The 21,272-nt window shown below is 53.4% G+C and overlaps 1 protein-coding gene across 2 annotated transcripts; it reads right to left on the bottom strand.

The window, feature by feature from the left end:
* Positions 1 to 477: 477 nt before the first annotated feature.
* SPP2 (secreted phosphoprotein 2) lies at positions 478 to 20,915 on the bottom strand. 2 transcript variants are annotated; one of them, XM_066345993.1, is made up of 8 exons: positions 20,565 to 20,915; positions 20,356 to 20,480; positions 17,955 to 18,077; positions 16,725 to 16,832; positions 14,572 to 14,626; positions 13,317 to 13,367; positions 7,013 to 7,108; positions 478 to 937 (listed from the first exon to the last, which is right to left on the bottom strand). In XM_066345993.1, the coding sequence occupies exons 1-7, from the start codon at positions 20,629 to 20,631 to the stop codon at positions 7,023 to 7,025; spliced, it is 615 nt and encodes a 204-aa protein (XP_066202090.1). In that variant the 5' UTR covers positions 20,632 to 20,915; the 3' UTR covers positions 478 to 937; positions 7,013 to 7,022. The 2 variants fall into 2 exon arrangements, with proteins under 2 accessions (XP_066202090.1, XP_066202089.1); XM_066345992.1 differs by having other exon boundaries at positions 478 to 995; positions 20,565 to 20,914.
* Positions 20,916 to 21,272: the final 357 nt, after the last annotated feature.

The raw sequence follows: 21,272 nt of genomic DNA, 5'->3' as shown, positions 1-21,272 counted from the left end.
TCGCCCCCTGGTGGGCAGAGCGTTGCCCCCTGGTGGGCGTGCCAGGTGGATCCCGGTCGGGCGCATGCAGGAGTCTGTCTGACTGTCTCTCCCCGTTTCCAGCTTCGGAAAAATCCAAAAAAAAAAAAAAGAAATACTGGTCAGTTTGTTGATTTAAACTTACTTGTTCTTTATTTTAAATGTTGTATTTGTTCCTGTTTTGTTTTTTAACTTTAAAATAAGATATGTGCAGTGTGCATAGGGATTTGTTCATAGTTTTTTTATAGTCTGGCCCTCCAACGGTCTGAGGGACAGTGAACTGGCCCCCTGTGTACAAAGTTTGGGGACCGCTGATCTAAAGCATGCTTTTGACATGACTGTGCTGACCATGGCCACGTCAGGTGCCAACTCCTCAGATCCTTAGCTGATACTAACCCTCTCACGGCACTTGCTCTTATCTAAAAATCTGACACTCTTTTAAAAAAAAAAATCAGACAATTAAAGAGAAAAGGTAAGGGCTTTTTATTAAGGACTACAACCAACCAAAAGGAACATTCACACAACCCATGAAGTAGCTTTCTTCACTGGAACTTTTCCTTCCAAAGCGTCTCGCTGTTAAAACGAGAGAAGGGACGAGAGGATTGACTAGCCCCTGGGGCGTGCACCTCACATTCTTGCAGTGGAGGTGCAGGACCCAGGGTGGCACCGGAGATGAGCGTGACCAGGCAAAGCGTCCAGCTCCCCGAACCCAGTCCAGGTGGAGGAGACGCAGCCCAGACAGGAATCCCAGGTCTCACAAAGGGCCGGTCCAGAGGGGCCCCCGAGGAAGGGTCGCAGTCACGTGCTGGGCTCAGGCTGGTCTGAGGAGCAGTGGGTGGTGGGCGGGTGGGAGGGCAGGAACCAGTCCAGCCAGTAGAGGGGAGGGTGGCCTCAGCTGCCGTCGTCCGAGGGTGTGGGGCTGGCGGCAAGAAGAGTCAGTCATTCATCCATTCAATAAACATGTACGCACTGAGTACCTATTGGGAGTTATAAAGATCAATAAGGCATAATAGCTCCAATCACCAATAGGAAGGAAGGAAAGAAAAAAGGGAGGGAGGGAGAAGAAAAGGAAAGAGGGAGGGAGGGACGTAAGGAGGGAGGGAGGGACGGAGGGAAGGAAGGATTTCAAACTAATGGAGAAGACAGAGGCAGAGGACAGCACAGTAGTTTCCAGAGACGCTGTGTGCAGGGAACCCCAGGAAAGGGGCTCCTGGAGAAGACATGGCAGCTGGATCCAAGGAGAGCTGGGGGTGGGGTCCCGACGACCCGCAGCAGGGGCGTGGGCATTTGGTGGGCATGTGCTGAACACGTGCTGAACACACTGATGAAACCACGAGTCGGATTCTTTTCACCCTACAGAGACGGACAGAAGGCCTCGCTGAGAATGGCCTCCTTTGCTGGTCGTGGGCGTAGAGTTTAAGAATTCCACACCAACCGACAGTGTGAAGGAAAATGCGTCACTCACGCCGCTGCGGTGCGGGCGCACTTAGTGTGGTTTGTGGTCTTCTGGCCACTACGTAATGAACATGTCTGCACTAGTCCAGCTAGAAAGACCAAGGAAGGGCGAGGCCCTCCCACAGGAGTCCTTTCGACATGCCTGTTAGGGCCTGATTTGCTAGCGTTCCTCTTTCAGAATAGCAAATAGGAAAAAGCTTCAGAGCTCTTAGTTTAAATAATACCTTTCACGAGCCCCTCGATCTAGGAAATGGTTTTCTAGTAACCCGGAGGATTCCTAGAACAGTGTTTATGATGTTATGAAAACACTTACTCAGCTCCTATTCTGTCCCGGAAACGGAGCCAGGCTCAGAGGCGTCTGGGCTTCGTGAGCCAAAGTCTCCGCCGTCAGAAAGCCACCACGGGGGACAGGCTGCTCACGATTTGAAAAGGGCCACCCTGATTTTGACTGCACAATCCTTCCTTCCTCCCTTCCTCCCTCCCTCCCTCCCTTCCTCCCTCCCTCCCTCCCTCCTTCCCTCCCTCCCTTCCTTCCTTCCTTCCTTCCTTCCTCCCTTCCTTCCTTCCTCCCTTCCTTCCTTCCTTCCTCCCTTCCTCCCTCCCTCCCTCCCTTCCTTCCTCCCTCCCTCCTTCCCTCCCTCCCTCCCTCCCTCCTTCCCTCCCTCCCTTCCTTCCTTCCTCCCTTCCTTCCTTCCTCCCTCCCTCCCTCCCTCCCTCCCTCCCAACCTGACTGAACCCTTTGTATACTCTAGACACCGTTCTCTTTTTAGCATTATGAAACAAAGGACACTATTATTAATAATTTAAGGTAGACATCATTAACCATGTTTTTCTTACGGTTAAACTAAAATAATTCATGAGGACCATAAGAAGCCAAGACATTCTCAAGGAGTTCATGGTCCAGTAGGGACAAAAACAAGTAAACAATAATAATAATAATAATGAATCTCGGAAGGACCTGAGTCTTAGAGGTTAAGGAATTGAACCCCTGTCCCAGCTCGTAAGTGGGGACCGGGCTGGGAGGCAGGGCGGCTGGTTCCAGACTCTGCGGGTCAGCTCCTCGCCCGGCTCCCTGGGTGCGCCTCACCAGCCTCGGTTTACGATTCTAGGAAGCTGCGAGCACAGTGTGGACACCTGCCCTGCCCTGCAGAAGGTCACAGGAAGGCAGGGACACAGCCAGGGTTTCAGTCACAGCGAGTGTCCCAGCCAGGGTGGCAACCTCTGGCCTTTCATCTGTGCAGTCTTTAAAGAGACGTTTTCTTTCTAGAAATCAGGTCAGACACTTGTATAGCAATCCCATGGACGCACGCCGCATATAAGCCTGTTATTAATAATAAAACACAGCGCACTCATGGAGAATTCTGTCTCTTACCCCTGAGGAGGCTCTGTAAATCAAGAAGAAACGATTTCAGTTTATATAAAAAGGGATATGATGAGTCTGTTCCCTCCTAATGAGGAGTTTCTCGATCTCGGTCGGAAGCTGGTTTTCGTTTTTAGGGTTCGCACAGATGAAAAAGCAACCCGAACCCTTGGCCGTCTGTCATCCAGGGCGACCTCACTGGTAAGCTCTCCTTCTATTTTAGTACAAAGTCAGTTGACTTCTCTCCAATTCTAATGGCTAAAAGTTAATTATACTGTGCTGGTCTGGGTTTGTTTGTTTTTTAAATAAGAATCTCAAATTCTCAAAGCGAAGAATTCCATCGTTCACTCAAAAAATAAAAATTGAAATAAAAAAACAGCACACTTCCTGAAAGCCGGCTGCGTGCCAAGCTCTGTGTGGGGCACGGGAGGCAGAGGCAGCTCTGTGCCCGGGGAGTCTGTCTGGCCGGAACAGGCAAGGCAGACAGGACACAAGCAGTCGGTCGTGGTGTCCTGGGATGAGGACTTCCGGGAGCCGTACGGGGGACACATCTCTGACTCGAGAGGGCCCCTGAGCTGAGTCCTGAGCGGTGGGGAGGAACTAGCCAGGTGGTTGTTCCAGGTGGAGGTCACAGCAGGAGAAATGGCAGGTGCTTGAGTTCCGCAGGAGCACAGGGGGGTTGGGAGGGATGAGGCTAGAGAAGTGGCCGGAGGCCAGGTCACCAGGCTTTTGTGGGCCATGCTACGCAGTCCAGACTTTGTCCTGAAGGCAGACAGTGCTGTGTACACTGTAAAGCCTGTGAAAGCCCAAGCTTTATTATTAACTCGTGCGTGCGTGCGTGCGTGTGTAAACGAATGCCCCCTGAATCAATACCTATGATTGCATCCAAAGACTCTGTAAGTGTGTCCTTTATGATGTCTCTTTACCAAATGCCTTAGAAGAGAGATAGCACTTGCTGCAGTCCCTGGGAACTGGGGATTACCGCCCCCGTGAGTATCAGTGCTCAGCGCAGGTTTGGAAACCCAGGGCTCTGTCTCCAGCTCCCCACAGTGCTTCCTCTGGCTCCAGGGCTGGCTTCTGCACAGCTCTGCTTTACCCCATAAGTGAAGCAAGCATGAGGGGTTTGAGAGGAGAAGGACCAGAGTCTCCTCTGTGTTTCCAGACAAACCCAGGGGTGGCATGCAGGTGGACATCGTTGGACCAGGACCTGGGCCAAGGCCAGAGAAAACGTGTGGGCAAAATCAATAATTTGCCAATGTTAGGAGAAGACAGAGGGCGAAGAGTAGTCCATGGTGCGCTAAAACTTTGCACCTGTGGGCCCTGACCAGTTGGCTCAGTGGTAGAGCGTTGGCCTGGTGTGTAGAAGTACTGGGTTCTATCCCAGTCAGGGCACACAGGAGAAGTGACCATCTGCTTCTCCAACCCCTCTCCCTCCCTTCTTTTTCTCTCTCTTTCTTCTCCTCCCACAGCCAAGGCTCCATTGGAGCAAAGTTGGCCCAGGCGCTGAGGATGGCTCCATGGCCTCTGCCTCAGGCACTAGAATGGTTCCAATTGCAACGAAGCAATGCCTCAGGTGGGCAGAGCATCGCCCCCTGGTGGGCATGGTGGGTGGATCCTGGTCGGGCGCATGCAGGAGTCTCTCTGACTCCCTGCTTCTCACTTCAGAAAAAACAAACTTTGCACCTGTGAAAACTAGGTGGCTGGTAACGTCTTCCGTGGAGAAAGGGAGCTGGAGAGGAGGCTGGCTGAGTTTCTTCCGCTCCCAGGGTATCCTTAGCGACTGCATTTAGCAGGCCATCACCACCAGGGCCTGGATCCCGGATGGAGCAGGCAAGAGACACAGTCTCGGAAATGATTGCGCCTCGGTGAGCACGTCAGGCAGGCGGGAGAGATGGCAGAGCCAGCCGCAGAAGAAGGAAGGGACCGCGTGACAGAGGAAATACAGATGGCCCCCAGGATTTACATCGTTGACCAAGAAAAGGAAGGCAGATCAGATTCCAGAGATGTGAAGAACTGAAATCCAGTGTGCAAACAGTAAAAAAAAAAAAGTGAGCAGGAGGCAAGGGGGTCGAGCAGGAGCTGTAGACAGGACTGTGTCGGAAGGCCCAGTGGTTATAGACAGGACCATGTCGGGAAGCCCAGCGGGTGTAGACAGGACTGTGTCAGGAAGCCCAGTGGGTGTAGACAGGACTGTGTCAGGAAGCCCAGTGGTTATAGACAGGACCATGTCGGGAAGCTCAGCGGGTGTAGATGGGACTGTGTTGGGAAGCCCAGCGGGTATAGACAGGACCTTGTCGGGAAGCCCAGCGGGTATAGATGGGACCATGCTGGGAAACCCAGTGGGTGTAGACAGGACCTTGTTGGGAAGCCCAGCAGGTGTAGACGGGACTGTGTCAGGAAGCCCAGCGGGTGTAGACAGGACTGTGTCAGGAAGCCCAGTGGTTATAGACAGGACCATGTCGGGAAGCCCAGCAGGTGTAGACAGGACCTTGTCGGGAAGCCCAGCGGGTATAGATGGGACCATGTTGGGAAACCCAGTGGGTGTAGACAGGACCTTGTTGGGAAGCCCAGCAGGTGTAGACGGGACTGTGTCAGGAAGCCCAGCGGGTGTAGACGGGACTGTGTCGGGAAGCCCAGCAGGTGTAGACGGGACTGTGTCAGGAAGCCCAGCGGGTGTAGACGGGACTGTGTCAGGAAGCCCAGGGAGTGTAGACAGGACCTTGTCAGGAAGCCCAGCAGGTGTAGACAGGACCATGTTGGGAAGCCCAGCGGGTGTAGACGGGACTGTGTCGGGAAGCCCAGCAGGTGTAGACGGGACTGTGTCAGGAAGCCCAGCGGGTGTAGACGGGACTGTGTCGGGAAGCCCAGCAGGTGTAGACGGGCCTGTGTCAGAAAGCCCAGTGGGTGTAGACGGGACTGTGTCAGGAAGCCCAGGGAGTGTAGACAGGACCTTGTCAGGAAGCCCAGCAGGTGTAGACAGGACCATGTTGGGAAGCCCAGCGGGTGTAGACGGGACTGTGTCGGGAAGCCCAGCAGATGTAGACGGGACTGTGTCAGGAAGCCCAGCGGGTGCAGACGGGACTGTGTCGGGAAGCCCAGCAGGTGTAGACGGGACTGTGTCAGGAAGCCCAGCGGGTGTAGACGGGACTGTGTCAGGAAGCCCAGGGAGTGTAGACAGGACCTTGTCAGGAAGCCCAGCAGGTGTAGACAGGACCGTGTTGGGAAGCCCAGCAGGTGTAGACGGGACTGTGTCAGGAAGCCCAGCGGGTGTAGACGGGACTGTGTCAGGAAGCCCAGGGAGTGTAGACAGGATCTTGTCAGGAAGCCCAGCAGGTGTAGACAGGACCGTGTTGGGAAGCCCAGCGGGTGTAGACGGGACTGTGTCAGGAAGCTCAGCGGGTGTAGACAGGACTGTGTTGGGAAGCCCAGTGGGTGTAGACGGGACCGTGTTGGGAAACCTAGCGGGTATAGATGGGACTGTGTTGGGAAGCCCAGCGGGTGTAAACGGGACCTTGTCGGGAAACCCAGCGGGTGTAGACAGAACCATGTCAGGAAGCCCAGCGGGTGTAGACGGGACCGTGTTGGGAAGCCCAGCGGGTGTAGACAGGTCTGTGTCAGGAAGCCCAGCGGGTGTAGACGGGACCGTGTTGGGAAGCCCAGTGGGTGTAGACAGGACTGTGTCAGGAAGCCCAGCGGGTGTAGACGGGACCGTGTTGGGAAGCCCAGCGGGTGTAGACAGGACTGTGTCAGGAAGCCCAGTGGGTGTAGACGGGACCGTGTTGGGAAGCCCAGTGGGTGTAGACGGTACCGTGTTGGGAGGTCCAGCAGGTGTAGACAGGACCATGTCGGGAAGCCCAGCAGAGGAGGGAGGGGGGCGCTGGGTAGGAGGAAGGGGCTGCCCGCTTGTGTGTTATTCACTGTTGGTTTGCTCTTCAAGTGGAAGCACTTGACCACATCTGTGGCGACCCATACGAAAGCCAGGGGACTGAGGCCAGGGGGCAGGAGTGACCAGCCGAGCGGGGAGCAGTGTCTGGGAGGAGCAGGGATGGAGGGAGAGAGGATGAGGACGGGCAGGCGGATGGCGGTGCGCGGACGTGTGAAGCTGGGGGAGCCGCCGTGGGAAGGCGTTCGCTCCGGAAGCCTGTCTGTGTGCCCGTGTTTGCAGCCGCCTCCTCTTACCTCCAGGCTGCTACTCGAAGCCAGTGTGCGTCCTCGCTCTCTGCCACCGGCTCGGGCTCCTCCTCATTCCTGGGGGAAAGACCCCTCTCATGACCTCTAAAGACAGAAAGGGAATGCATAGGCTCCGTCATTCACAAGATCTGAGACAGTGTGAGCCACGTGACGATCAATTAGTGAGAAAGATTGTGACCGGTGTAACCAGACCCATCCTGCCACGAAGACCCGAGAACACGGTGACTTCGTCCTCCCTATGGAGCTGTCCACAGCCTGTCCTGCGTGGCGTCACAGCCAGACCCGAGCTGTCCACAGCCTGTCCTGCGTGGCGTCTCAGCCGGACCCGAGCTGTCCACAGCCTGTCCTGCGTGGCGTCTCAGCCGGACCCGAGCTGTCCACAGCCTGTCCTGCGTGGCGTCTCAGCCGGACCCGAGCTGTCCACAGCCTGTCCTGCGTGGCGTCACAGCCGGACCCGAGCTGTCCACAGCCTGTCCTGCGTGGCGTCACAGCCGGACCCGAGCTGTCCACAGCCTGTCCTGCGTGGCGTCTCAGCCGGACCCGAGCTGTCCACAGCCTGTCCTGCGTGGCGTCTCAGCCGAACCCGAGCTGTCCACAGCCTGTCCTGCGTGGCGTCACAGCCGGACCCGAGCTGTCCACAGCCTGTCCTGCGTGGCGTCTCAGCCGGACCTCGTGCTCATGTCTCTCCACCCCGGGTGCTGGGGCTCAGTCACAGCTGGTAGTCCCCAAGGGCATGGTCTGTCATGTTTCTCTTTCAGCCCTCTGTGGGTCTGCCCCCGGCTTGTCACTCAGATTTGTGGCACTGAACTAAACTGTCACGTTCAAAGTCGTCTCTGAGATGGCTGTGCGTCTGTTGGTGACGCTCCCAAAGCCCAAAGGTTTTTAGAATTCAGCTCTGGAATTACCTTCTGAGACATATGAGAAGGATGGGTCACATTCATTTATACCCATCTAGTTTTCTGGGGGTTTTTCTTTTTTTTTGTTTTGTTTTGTTTTCCCTTTTTATTAAATGTACTGGGGTGGCACTGGTTAGCAAAATTCTACAGGTTTCAGGTGCACAATTCTACAACACGTCATCTGCACACTGCACTGTGTGTTCACCCCCCAAGTCAAGTCTCCATCCTCACCATCTATGCCCCCACTCTCTTCTACCTCCCCCCCACCCCCTCCCTGACAGTCACCACACTGTAGTCCATCACCATCTATCCCCCACTCTCCTCTACCTCCCACCCCCTCCCTGACAGTCACCACACTGTCGTCCATCACCATCTATCCCCCCCACTCTCCTCTACCTCCCCCCCTTCCCTGACAGTCACCACACTGCCGTCTCACCATCTATCCCCCACTCTCCTTTACCTCCCACCCCCTGACAGTCACCACACTGTCGTCCATCACCATCTATCCCCCCACTCTCCTCTACCTCCCCACTACCCCCTGACAGTCACCACACTGTCGTCCATCACCATCTATCCCCCCACTCTCCTCTACCTCCCCCCCACCCCCTGACAGTCACCACACTGTCGTCCATCACCATCTATCCCCCCACTCTCCTCTACCTCCCACCCCCTGACAGTCACCACACTGTCGTCCATCACCATCTATCCCCCCACTCTCCTCTACCTCCCCACCACCCCCTGACAGTCACCACACTGTCGTCCATCACCATCTATCCCCCCACTCTCCTCTACCTCCCACCCCCTGACAGTCACCACACTGTCGTCCATCACCATCTATCCCCCCACTCTCCTCTACCTCCCCACCCCCTCCCTGACAGTCACCACACTGCCGTCCATCACCATCTATCCCCCCACTCTCCTCTACCTCCCCCCCTCCCTGACAGTCACCACACTGTCGTCCATCACCATCTATCCCCCCACTCTCCTCTACCTCCCCCCCTTCCCTGACAGTCACCACACTGTCGTCCATCACCATCTATCCCCCCACTCTCCTCTACCTCCCCCCCTTCCCTGACAGTCACCACACTGTCGTCCATCACCATCTATCCCCCCACTCTCCTCTACCTCCCACCCCCTGACAGTCACCACACTGTCGTCCATCACCATCTATCCCCCCACTCTCCTCTACCTCCCCACCCCCTGACAGTCACCACACTGCCGTCCATCACCATCTATCCCCCCACTCTCCTCTACCTCCCCACCCCCTCCCTGACAGTCACCACACTGCCGTCCATCACCATCTATCCCCCCACTCTCCTCTACCTCCCCCCCTTCCCTGACAGTCACCACACTGTCGTCCATCACCATCTATCCCCCCACTCTCCTCTACCTCCCCACCCCCTCCCCGACAGTCACCACACTGTCGTCCATCACCATCTATCCCCCACTCTCCTCTACCTCCCCCCCACCCCCTGACAGTCACCACACTGTCGTCCATCACCATCTATCCCCCCACTCTCCTCTACCTCCCACCCCCTGACAGTCACCACACTGTCGTCCATCACCATCTATCCCCCACTCTCCTCTACCTCCCCCCCACCCCCCGACAGTCACCACACTGTCGTCCATCACCATCTATCCCCCCACTCTCCTCTACCTCCCACCCCCTGACAGTCACCACACTGTCGTCCATCACCATCTATCCCCCCACTCTCCTCTACCTCCCCACCCCCTCCCTGACAGTCACCACACTGTCCATCACCATCTATCCCCCCACTCTCCTCTACCTCCCCCCCTTCCCCGACAGTCACCACACCGTCGTCCATCACCATCTATCCCCCCACTCTCCTCTACCTCCCACCCCCTGACAGTCACCACACTGCCGTCCATCACCATCTATCCCCCCACTCTCCTCTACCTCCCACCCCCTGACAGTCACCACACTGCCGTCCATCACCATCTATCCCCCCACTCTCCTCTACCTCCCCACCACCCCCTGACAGTCACCACACTGTCGTCCATCACCATCTATCCCCCCACTCTCCTCTACCTCCCACCCCCTGACAGTCACCACACTGTCGTCCATCACCATCTATCCCCCCACTCTCCTCTACCTCCCCCCCCCTCCCTGATAGTCACCACACTGTCGTCCATCACCATCTATCCCCCACTCTCCTCTATCTCCCCACCCCCTCCCCGACAGTCACCACACTGTCGTCCATCACCATCTATCCCCCACTCTCCTCTACCTCCCACCCCCTCCCCGACAGTCACCACACTGTCGTCCATCACCATCTATCCCCCCACTCTCCTCTACCTCCCACCCCCTCCCTGACAGTCACCACACTGTCGTCCATCACCATCTATCCCCCCACTCTCTTCTACCTCCCACCCCCTCCCTGACAGTCACCACACTGTCGTCTCACCATCTATCCCCCCACTCTCCTCTACCTCCCACCCCCTCCGACAGTCACCACACTGTCGTCCATCACCATCTATCCCCCCACTCTCCTCTACCTCCCCCCCTCCCTGACAGTCACCACACTGTCGTCCATCACCATCTATCCCCCCACTCTCCTCTACCTCCCCCCCTTCCCTGACAGTCACCACACTGCCGTCCATCACCATCTATCCCCCCACTCTCCTCTACCTCCCCACCCCCTCCCTGACAGTCACCACACTGTCGTCCATCACCATCTATCCCCCCACTCTCCTCTACCTCCCCACCCCCTCCCTGACAGTCACCACACTGTCGTCCATCACCATCTATCCCCCCACTCTCCTCTACCTCCCCACCCCCTCCCTGACAGTCACCACACTGTCGTCCATCACCATCTATCCCCCCACTCTCCTCTACCTCCCCACCACCCCCTGACAGTCACCACACTGTCGTCCATCACCATCTATCCCCCCACTCTCCTCTACCTCCCCCCCTCCCTGACAGTCACCACACTGTCGTCCATCACCATCTATCCCCCCACTCTCCTCTACCTCCCCCCCTCCCTGACAGTCACCACACTGTCGTCCATCACCATCTATCCCCCCACTCTCCTCTACCTCCCCACCCCCTCCCTGACAGTCACCACACTGTCGTCCATCACCATCTATCCCCCCACTCTCCTCTACCTCCCCCCCTCCCTGACAGTCACCACACTGTCGTCCATCACCATCTATCCCCCCACTCTCCTCTACCTCCCCCCCTCCCTGACAGTCACCACACTGCCGTCCATCACCATCTATCCCCCCACTCTCCTCTACCTCCCACCCCCTCCCTGACAGTCACCACACTGTCGTCTCACCATCTATCCCCCCACTCTCCTCTACCTCCCACCCCCTCCCTGACAGTCACCACACTGTCGTCCATCACCATCTATCCCCCCACTCTCTTCTACCTCCCCACCCCCTCCCTGACAGTCACCACACTGTCGTCTCACCATCTATCCCCCCACTCTCCTCTACCTCCCCACCCCCTCCCTGATAGTCACCACACTGTCGTCCATCACCATCTATCCCCCCACTCTTCTCTACCTCCCCACCCCCTCCCTGACAGTCACCACACTGCCGTCCGTGTCCATGAGTATTTTCCCTTTCTCTTTTTTGTTCCATCTCTCCACATGCGCCCTCTACCCCTCTCCCAAATGGCATTTCCTGAAGACAACAGCCACCCTCTACGATGGCCTCCTGATCATACACACTCTTGGGCATTCCTTCTGCACTGAACTCGGGCTGGTCTGTGTCATTAATAGATACGCAAACTGATTGTCTATCACTTCCAGAATTAGGTAATGCCTCCGTCTTGGGTGCTCTGTTGCTTGCTCATTTCTCTCTCTCTCTCTCTCTCTCTCTCTCTCTCTTTCTCTCTCTCTCTCTCTCTCCCTCTCTCCCTCTCCCTCTCCCTCTCTTTCTCCCTCTCCCTCTCTCTCTCATCATTTTCTTGGGGGAAGCTGGCTGTCATGTTTTGAAGACATCCAGACAGCCCTGTGTGAGACCCAGATGGTGAGAAACTGGAGCCCTCAGTCCAGCAGTCCATGAAGATCTGAGGTCTGCCAACAACCACGTGAGTAACCCTGGAAACTTGTGAACGCTTCAGCCCCAGGCAAGCCTTCAGATGACATCACAGCCCTAGTCAACATCTTATCTGTAACCTTGTTAGAGACCCTGGGCCAGAAACACCCAGCTAAGCTGCTTCTGGGTTCCTGATCCTCAAAAACTACGCTAATAAATAACTATTGCTTTAAGCTGTTAATGTTTAGGGTAATTTGACCCACAACAATTGGGTATCAATCTGATTAGTCAGATATATTTCCAAGTGTCTTTTGGCTATTTCTAAAATCAAATCTAATGGCAAATATTTCTCAGAACTTCAGAGATTCAAAAGAATGGGCCATAGCTTCTGAAGGCAATCGCAAAAGAAGCGTTCAAACCATGTCTTCAGCAGGGGTCACACTGGTGGAATAACTGTATATTCTTCCAAAGTGACAATCTGTAAAGAGTCTAAACCTTACACTTTTTTTTTTTGAAATCAAGCCTCGGATCGTAAGCCGTAGCACTACAAATAAATCAGAATATTCCTAATGAGGCTCAGACGTTGAACTCAATGTAATAGTCATATCTATTTTATTCACGGTAACAGAAAAGTCTGAACAGAGTGGGTTGCACGATTCTTCTGGAAAGCAACACAGACAAAGAGGCTCGAGAGTCTGACAGATCCGTGTCAAAGTCCTGTCTCTGCCGCTCAGTCTCTGGGTCAACGTCCCACAGCGCCAGTGTAGCCTTGAGCAAGTTACAGAAACTCACTACGCCTCCGTTTGCTCATCCACAGAGTGGGAAGGGACACGGCACTGCCTCACAGAGCAGCTGTGGGGACTGACGGAGAATATTGTGTCAAGCACCTAAGACAGAGGACTGTGTTTTGTGCATAGGATTCGTGCCACAAGCTGTTACTCACTTCTTCTACATGAGCGGATAGTAAGCCGGGGACAGAGCTATCACAAAGATGACGTAAGAAACCGATCCATAAACAAAAGAAAGTGACTACTGTTCGTTTTGTCTGCTTACCACAAGATACAGCTAGCAGAGCGTGGAGGACAGAGAGAAGAATTTGGGGTTGTTCTGAAAACACCCCAAAGTGGGCAGGGAAAAAAGGTCAATGCAAATTCTCCAAGCCAGCTTTGATATTTCAACGGCTGGCAACATCTGGATTTTCAGTGCCTCAAGTTTACCTTGTAAATGATTTGCAAAAGCAAGTTTATACAGTACAGTACTTACTATCTTTCCATTTTCACTTAAAATATTTTGCATTTCAGGGGTTTATGTCCTAGGCAATGACTTCTACCGAGTCTGGCTTTGATGGGAACAGGGTCTTCCGACCTCAGGGAGAAAATAGGACCACTTACCAAATGGCCGCTCATAAAATTGTTCACGTCTGGGATTGTCAGGGATGAGACCTGTAACACAATAACAGTCGTAAGGCCTTGTCATTTCCGGATTATTCTGTGATTTTACCATTGACGCCCCAGATGTGCCCCTTACATGAGGAGGAAGTGGGAGATCACCAAAGACTTTTGCCACTATCGGCCCCAACAGGAAAAAGCCTCAGGAACATAAAAACAGCTCCTAAGCCACAGAATACTACCCCAAGGCCACACGAGAAGGAAAGAAGGGAGAGCCTTACTCCCCCCCCCCCCCCAAGCAAGAGATTCCTAAACGATGGCCAGCTCTGGCCGCATGGCTGGAGGATTACCCACGTCGGCCCCTGACGGTTAGCCGGACTTTAGTCCAAACCCTCCCAGCGACACGGGATGGTTTAGTCCAAACCCTCCCAGCGACACGGGATGGCACGCCGGGCCCTACACCTTAGGTCCTGCCTCCAGGAGGGTGGAGCACCGTGTTCGAGTTTAGAGACCCTCTCAAGGCAAACACCAACACCTGTCCTGACTACAGGACAGAGACGTCGGGGCCACCAAATAAAACCATGGATGGAAAAGCTCCGGACAGACACAAAAGGGGCGCCTGCGTGATCAGCTGCATCACTGTTGCCTAGTGCGGAGAAAGAAACAAAAAGGCCAAAAAGAAATGTGTATTTTTCTGTTGTGACTGTAAATGTTTAAAGGAGATATATAGAAGGCCCTGGACGGTTGGCTCAGCGGTAGAGCGTCGGCCTAGCGTGCGGAGGACCCGGGTTCGATTCCCGGCCAGGGCACACAGGAGAAGCGCCCATTTGCTTCTCCACCCCTCCGCCGCGCCTTCCTCTCTGTCTCTCTCTTCCCCTCCCGCAGCCAAGGCTCCATTGGAGCAAAGATGGCCCGGGCGCTGGGGATGGCTCTGTGGCCTCTGCCTCAGGTGCTAGAGTGGCTCTGGTCGCAACATGGTGACGCCCAGGATGGGCAGAGCATCGCCCCCTGGTGGGCAGAGCATCGCTCCATGGTGGGCATGCCAGGTGGATCCCGGTCGGGCACGTGCGGGAGTCTGTCTGACTGTCTCTCCCTGTTTCCAGCTTCAGAAAAGTGCAAAAAAATAAATAAATAAATAAATAAATAAAAAATAAAGGAGATATATAGATGTGTCTAGTTTTAAAGGACCCACCAACAGAAAGCATCCATGTGAAACTGTTTCAAGAAACAGTCATTAAAAAATCAGGTTGCAACTTACCAAGCAGATAACTGTTTCTCCAGTTAGAGGACCCCAGCATGTCCCTGAAGAGCATCTAAGTGAATCCCAGCATCAGTATGCACCAGCACGTGAAAGAGAGGAGAGGGAAAGACTCTCAAATATCTATCTGGGTAAGGAGAGGAGACTTCTAGCAAATTTAGAAATTTATTTTCTTCAAATTTCTTTATAGCTTCTCTACTTTTTAAAATTCTGTAGTGGAAAATCCAAATGTCTTATATGCAAGACAGTCTCTCTCATTATCTGCTTATCAGATATTTTCCATTAATCTGAACCCTTATTTGCCGTAATTTGCACTTGCAGTTGTATTCACCACGTCTGAAGTGCTCTTCATATCACATTCCTTTTCCTGGAAATTCGTTTACAGTCTGTATGTTTTTCAAGTGATCTTTATTTTAATTACTCTGGGAATTTTTTTTTTTTTTTTAGTTTTAGGTGTTTTTGTTTTTTCTTTCCTACTTCTAACAATGGTTTATTTGTTCTAGGTCTAAATTCATCCTAGTCTATTATCTTTCATGTTTGTAAAAATCACCATTTATTTCCCTGAAAATGGTTAACATCCATATTCTAATTTTTTTTTCTTTTTCCTGTAAAACAAATCTACTTCAGAGTTTCCAGGAATTACTTTAAATCCCTGTCTGCTTTCTTCTTTTTCTTTTGAACTGCAGAATTCTTTAATTTGAGGAATTCTCTTTATTAAATTTGCTCATAATTCTTCACGATCCCCTGATCCTTGAGGAAAAGCAACCTGAGAGTTTATATAAAAAACTTGTCTGGCCCTGGCCGGTTGGCTCAGTGGTAGAGCGTTGGCCTGGCGTGCGGGGGACCCGGGTTCGATTCCCGGCCAGGGCACATAGGAGAAGCGCCCATTTGCTTCTCCACCCCCCCCTCCTTCCTCTCTGTTTCTCTCTTCCCCTCCCGCAGCCGAGGCTCCATTGGAGCAAAGATGGCCCGGGCGCTGGGGATGGCTCCTTGGCCTCTGCCCCAGGCGATAGAGTGGCTCTGGTCGCGGCAGAGCGACGCCCCGGAAGGGGCAGAGCATCGCCCCCTGGTGGGCAGAGCGTCGCCCCTGGTGGGCGTGCCGGGTGGATCCCGGTCGGGCGCATGCGGGAGTCTGTCTGACTGTCTCTCCCCGTTTCCAGCTTCAGAAAAATAAAAATTAAAAAAAATAAAAAAAAAAATAAAAAAATAAAAACTTGTCTGTTTCCGGAGCTAACCTAAGTTAGTATCAGCGTCTTCTTATAAAACGGCATTTATTTCCTTCGCTTAAGATGAAGAAGCTGCAGCCTGACCAGGCGGTGACGCAGTGGATAGAACACCGACCTGGGACACTGAGGTCCCAGGTTCAAAACCCCGAGGTCATGGCTTGAGCGTGGCTTCATCCAGCTGGAGCGCAGGGTCACCAGCTTGAGTGTAGGATCATGGACATGACCCCATGGTGGCTGGCTTGAAGCCAAAGGTCGCTGGCTTGAGCAAGGGGTCACTGGCTCGGTTGACATCCCCCCTCCCCCCGCATCAAGGCACATATGAGAAAGCAATCAATGAACAGCTAAAGTGCCACAACTAGGACTTGATGCTTCTCATCTCTCTCCTTCCTCTCTCTCTTTAGGGGGAAAAAAAAAAAATGAAGAACTGCAGTTCATGAAGTTTAAGTATCCTGACCTAGACTGCAGAGACAGCAAATAGTTTTGAACACAGGTCCAACATAAATGTCCACCTCTGTTCCACTAAACCACAGAACCAGTAAGCAGCAAACTTAGATCTAAAACTCAGATTTGCTAATTGTTACTTTAAGCTCCTTTCTTCACGAATCTTGGGGAAGCAGAGAGAGAGAGAGAGAGAGAGAGAGGAAGGAAGGAAGGAAGGAAGGAAGGAAGGAAGGAAGGAAGGAAGGAAGGAAGGAAGGAAGGAAGGAAGGAAGATACAGACAGAGAACAGGCTAGACTCTAGCCTAGAAGAAGTAAGGGATATTGAAAATGAAGTCGCAGGTGTAGAAGGGAGAATCCAGCCGAGCAAGCAGATGTAGGCTTGCCCACGCCTGTGACGATCTGACTACGCTGTCACCACAGCCTGTCACAGACTCACGGAGACCCTCAGAGGCACGGTCCTGGGGGGCCCCGAGCCCCTGGTCCTACCTCTTCGCTGCTGTCAGACTCGGAGCTGGAGGCCCAGCGGCAGCGAACCCACACGTCCTGCACCTGCTCGCCGGACATGTGCACGGTGCTTCTGCAGGCGGCTGCGGGCTGGAACAGGCAAAACAGTGAGTTGTACCTTCAGCAGCTCACGGGAGGGTCAGCCTCTGCCCGAGAAACCAGGCAGGACTGCTGGGCTGGACAGAATGACACAGATAGGAAGGAGGGTTTCACAGAGGCATTTTGGGTTTCTTTCCAAAATGAAAATTTCTCAAGACCTAAGGAGAAACAAATAAAATATTTAAATATCTCTTGGGCGTCGGATCCGTTACGAGTACCCGGGGAAGCAGGTGTTCCCTCCATGAGCGCTGAGAGGGAATCTTTCCCCAGGTGAACAAGAAGAAGTGGGAAGAACCCCAAGGTCCTCCTTTACCCTCAGATTTCATCAGAAACAGATGCTTGTGACACTTGGGATTGGGTGCTTTGTAAAACACAGGTCATGGTGAAATCTCATGAAACAAAGAAATAAAACATTCCTTTTTTCAGAATTGTAACTCCATTTCGCATCATTACGAAGCAATCTCGACATAAGCTGATATAAACGGATAGTGTCACAAACCCCCCACCGAGAACTCAGACATCTCAACACAAACACCTCGGGAAGCAAACGCTGGGTTGACGGTACCGCCCGTGGGTGCTAAGCAAGTGTGGGACCATGTTCTGGTCACTGGGGATACAACCGGACACGCCATGGTCCTGACGTTTATCACCCATGGAGCCCAAGCCGGTGGAGGAGAAAGATATCGTACAACAATCAGCCGCAAAATAACGCAACCCTCCCCGTCCCTGCTTTAAAATGATTTTAAGTGGAATTGGAAATGTCTCCGGGATTTTCGTTCAGTGTTGCCTCTTCGTTTCCATTTTGCTTAGAACCATCATTGTCCCCATTCTGAGAGGAGCAAACTGAGGCAACAGGGGTTAAATAATCTGCCAGGATCATTCAGGACCCTGCATCCCAGAGCTCAAGCCCTCAACCCCCTCAACCACTGGGCAACACTGCCCCCACCCGGGGAATACAGCATGGACACAGCGCCCCCCCCAGGGTGGCCGGACAACAGGCAGTGGCCAAGCTCTCGGTGTGACATCAAAGCAGCTCCCGGTCACGGCACAGGTCAAGGCACTTCCTCCTCTTAGTTCCTGGGTTGGTGGGCGGGCCCTGCCCACCACACTCACCACGAAGTAGCCCCTTTGGAAGTCACAGGTCGCGGGATCATCTCCGGAATCCCTCCTGCACGTCGTCTCTCGAATGCTGAATTCTATATCCATGCTCGTGCTGTCCGCACCCAGGACGTTGACCTTCACACAAGGAAAGCGTCAGTTTGCCATTGGTGAGTTTCTGGAATCGACATTGTAAGAACTGTCTCTCCCTGCACCGCGAGAAGATGAGAAAACATTACAGGGCCACTCACCCGTAGGAACAGCTGTCACTCATCTCAGCAATCACCCGGTTCCATGCCCTCATTCTGAAGGCCAGAGGGGAAAGTGCTCTACCAAAGGCATCCGGTACTTTGGGGAGAAATGGAACCAGAACTCCGGGGTCCTGACTCCAAGGGAAACGTTGCATCTAATGACTTACATTCACGATTGATCCCCAGAATGTGCAGGTGCCATTCTTGCAGATTTGCCTGCTGGCTAAAGTTTACTTGTAACTCCAGATTTCAATACGCAGGGTCCTTTTGCAGTCATCCGTGGACGGGGAAGTTTTCATGGAAGGGGCACAGTGTGTGTCAACTGACCAACGAATTTGAATGGTCAGAAGCGGCCGGAGAGAGGCAAGAATAGGCCGGCTCCCGGGTAGAATGGAGGCATACGGGACCAGAGAGGCATCGCCTAATGAGTACATACTCATCCGGGGTCACGCACAGGCATGCATAAGCGTGTGTATTTGCAGGTGCATGCGTGTCTGGGCTCAGATCCATACCAAGACGATGCACACACCGAACTGTGCCCCAGGACGCTGTGACTCACACCAGCTCATCTCCCCAGGCCAGGTTTCCATGGTGACAGTAACTGACTCTCTCAGGACCTACCCTCCTGTTCTTATTCATTTAATTAACTGCTCTCTTCCTTCTGTAGTGAGCACAGCTAAGTCACAAGTAAATTGGGACTGTTCGTCTGCCGGCCTGGCAAGAGGACACCGATTTCCCCACACCGCAGGTAGATTCCGTGACACGCAAAGGACAGAAGTCACTGTCACTGGTGTGCAGGAGACGAGGCCCAGAACTCTTCCAGAACGAATTCACCCCTCAGCCCGTCAGCTGACCGCACCCAGCTCATGTCTCCTCCACCTCACGGCGTCCAGGCCGAGTGAGCCCACGGTGGCCATGACAGCCTAGTTCCGGGCTGGACACCCAACTAAAGCCATGACCCATGGCCCAATTAGGAAAGACAGCCGGGGCAATCCGACTGATTTCCCGGGACTCGGGAAATGGGGCACGGAGCCATGTTCCGAAGAAGAAGAAGGGTCAAGATGGATGTGCTGTCTTTGGAGGCTGGGGCCAAGACACCGTGAACCATGCGCCCTTCACAGTTCGAGAGGGAACAAGGCAAGAGTGAGTGAAGGGGACACCCAGCCGGGACAGGCGACACGGACAGGCAGAGAGCATCGCCACTCCTTCCCATGTGGCCTGTGACTCACAGAACCTGTCCTCCTCCCGTCTCCACCAATCCTGACGTGAGGGCATTTCGGCCCTTCTTTGCACAGGGACCCTTTAGACCAGTGGTAGTTAACCTGGGCCCTACCACCCACTAGGGGGCGTTCCAGCTTTCATGGTGGGCGGTAGCGGAGCAACCAAAGTATAAATAAAAAGATAGATTTAACTATAGTAAGTTGTTTTATAAAGATTTATTCTGCCAAACTTAGCAAAAGTCTGACCTAAAGTACTTGGTAAGTAATTATTATTATATGCTTTAACTTGCTGTAACTCTGCTTTATAAATTTTATAAAGTAAAGTTACTTCCCTACTTTATAAATCACCATGACTGTGGAACCGGTGGGTGGTTAGAAAATGTTACTACTAACAGAGATATACAAAAGTGGGAGGTAGGAATAAAAAGGTTGACTACCCCTGCTTTAGACGGTGAACACCTGGGGACAGGGAGTGGGGGAGGCGGCTCACTCTCCACACACGTTTCTCATTTCCTTGGCGGGATATTTCCGCTTCTCTTAGCCGATCACAGACTTGGTCACGGGAAGCCCAGGAAACCCCATCTCTCCCTACTTTCCACGCTAACAGGAAGCAGGCTCCTACTGCATTGCCAGAGGAAGGGGGCTTCTTCAGCCCGAGGGCCAGAACTCATTTCCTGTACATCTTAGCAGCAGAGCTGCGGAACTTGAATGAGGCCCGTTTCTAATCAACAAGCAGTTCTGAAACAAGACTCTGCAGAGGGACACGAGGCCGGAGGGAGATGCACGGCATGGCAAGAACTCGGGCCTCGGGGAAGCCTTAGGACAGGATCATAATTGTCTGCAAGAGAGGGCTAGCTATTATCATTTCAAACCCAACAAACGGACAATAGAAAAGAAGCCAGCAAGCAGCGCACAGAGGCGTGGGGAGAGGCGCTGGACACTCACCCTCCGAATGGAGCTGCGGAACGGCCTGAACAGGTAGGGGCTCAGGGACCGCGCGTTCACGTCTGCCACCGAGGCGTCCAGGGCTGCCCGCAGGGAGGACGGGTCGTAGTTGTACACCGGGAAACCTGGACGTGCAGGCACACGGGACACCGTGAGACCAGCTGCCCTGGCCGGACGCTCCGCAGATTAAGTGGCGGTGAGGCCCTTACCTGCACAGAGCCAGCTGTTAATTCCAAGAGCAAACATGACTGATATTTTCAACACCACCTTCTCCATTCTGGGAAAACTAATCTTCTATTCAGAGCTCTCTGTGGCGTTTGGGGGTGACAGGTCCTATGGAGAGCTGCTTTCTTTATCAGGCGTGCCCTGGCTTGCTCTCTCGGACCGAGGCCGTCGGCAGCTGACCCAGAAACCGTTGATCCGGGGTGAATATTGACCGCGGCCTTTTCCTGTGGAAAGGTGCCCGTTTGAAGTTGCGGCTTCCACATGGGACTTTAGCCCACGGCAAAAACATCAAGAGGTTAGGGACTCACATGCGGTATTTGTTTATTCTCTCCTTTAATTCCATCCACTTAGACAGCCCACGTCTCTTCCTTCACTTTGCATTGTTGGAGGGAGGGAGCATATATTATTTTCAACAAAAACTTCATTTTAAATTGTTGTCTCTTTATTTCCCTCTCATATTCCTCATGATCTTGCAGTTGACTGCATATGAAAAGCATGTGGTTATCCTAAGATCTGCTTGGGAATTGTATCTGCAAAGAAGGGAGTTTAATCTCTAGGATTTAACTACGCCCCAAGCCAGGACCAACCTTCTCCGCTGACGGGCACGTCCGCACTTCTCCTGAGCAAGGCGGTATTGGCACACTGACGGTGTTCGTGCACTACGAAACCCCACGGTAGCCTGTGCACCGTGA

This window comes from Saccopteryx leptura, chromosome 7, assembly GCF_036850995.1.
Source record: "Saccopteryx leptura isolate mSacLep1 chromosome 7, mSacLep1_pri_phased_curated, whole genome shotgun sequence".
In the NCBI taxonomy this organism is placed as follows: Eukaryota; Metazoa; Chordata; class Mammalia; order Chiroptera; family Emballonuridae; genus Saccopteryx; species Saccopteryx leptura.
Note: the sequence above shows the minus strand (reverse complement) of the source record. Positions and strands in the feature narration are given on the sequence as shown.

Bases quoted from the DNA above. Each gene is read 5' to 3' on its own strand.
- SPP2 (XM_066345993.1), bottom strand. From the start codon at position 20,631: ATGGAGAAGGTGGTGTTGAAAATATCAGTCATGTTTGCTCTTGGAATT. The intron at 16,833-17,954 runs GTGAGTGTGGTG...TGCCTGTTCCAG, and splicing joins TCCAAAGGGGCTACTTCGTG to CCCGCAGCCGCCTGCAGAAG. The intron at 14,627-16,724 runs GTAGGACCAGGG...GGATTCACTTAG, and splicing joins AGTCTGACAGCAGCGAAGAG to ATGCTCTTCAGGGACATGCT.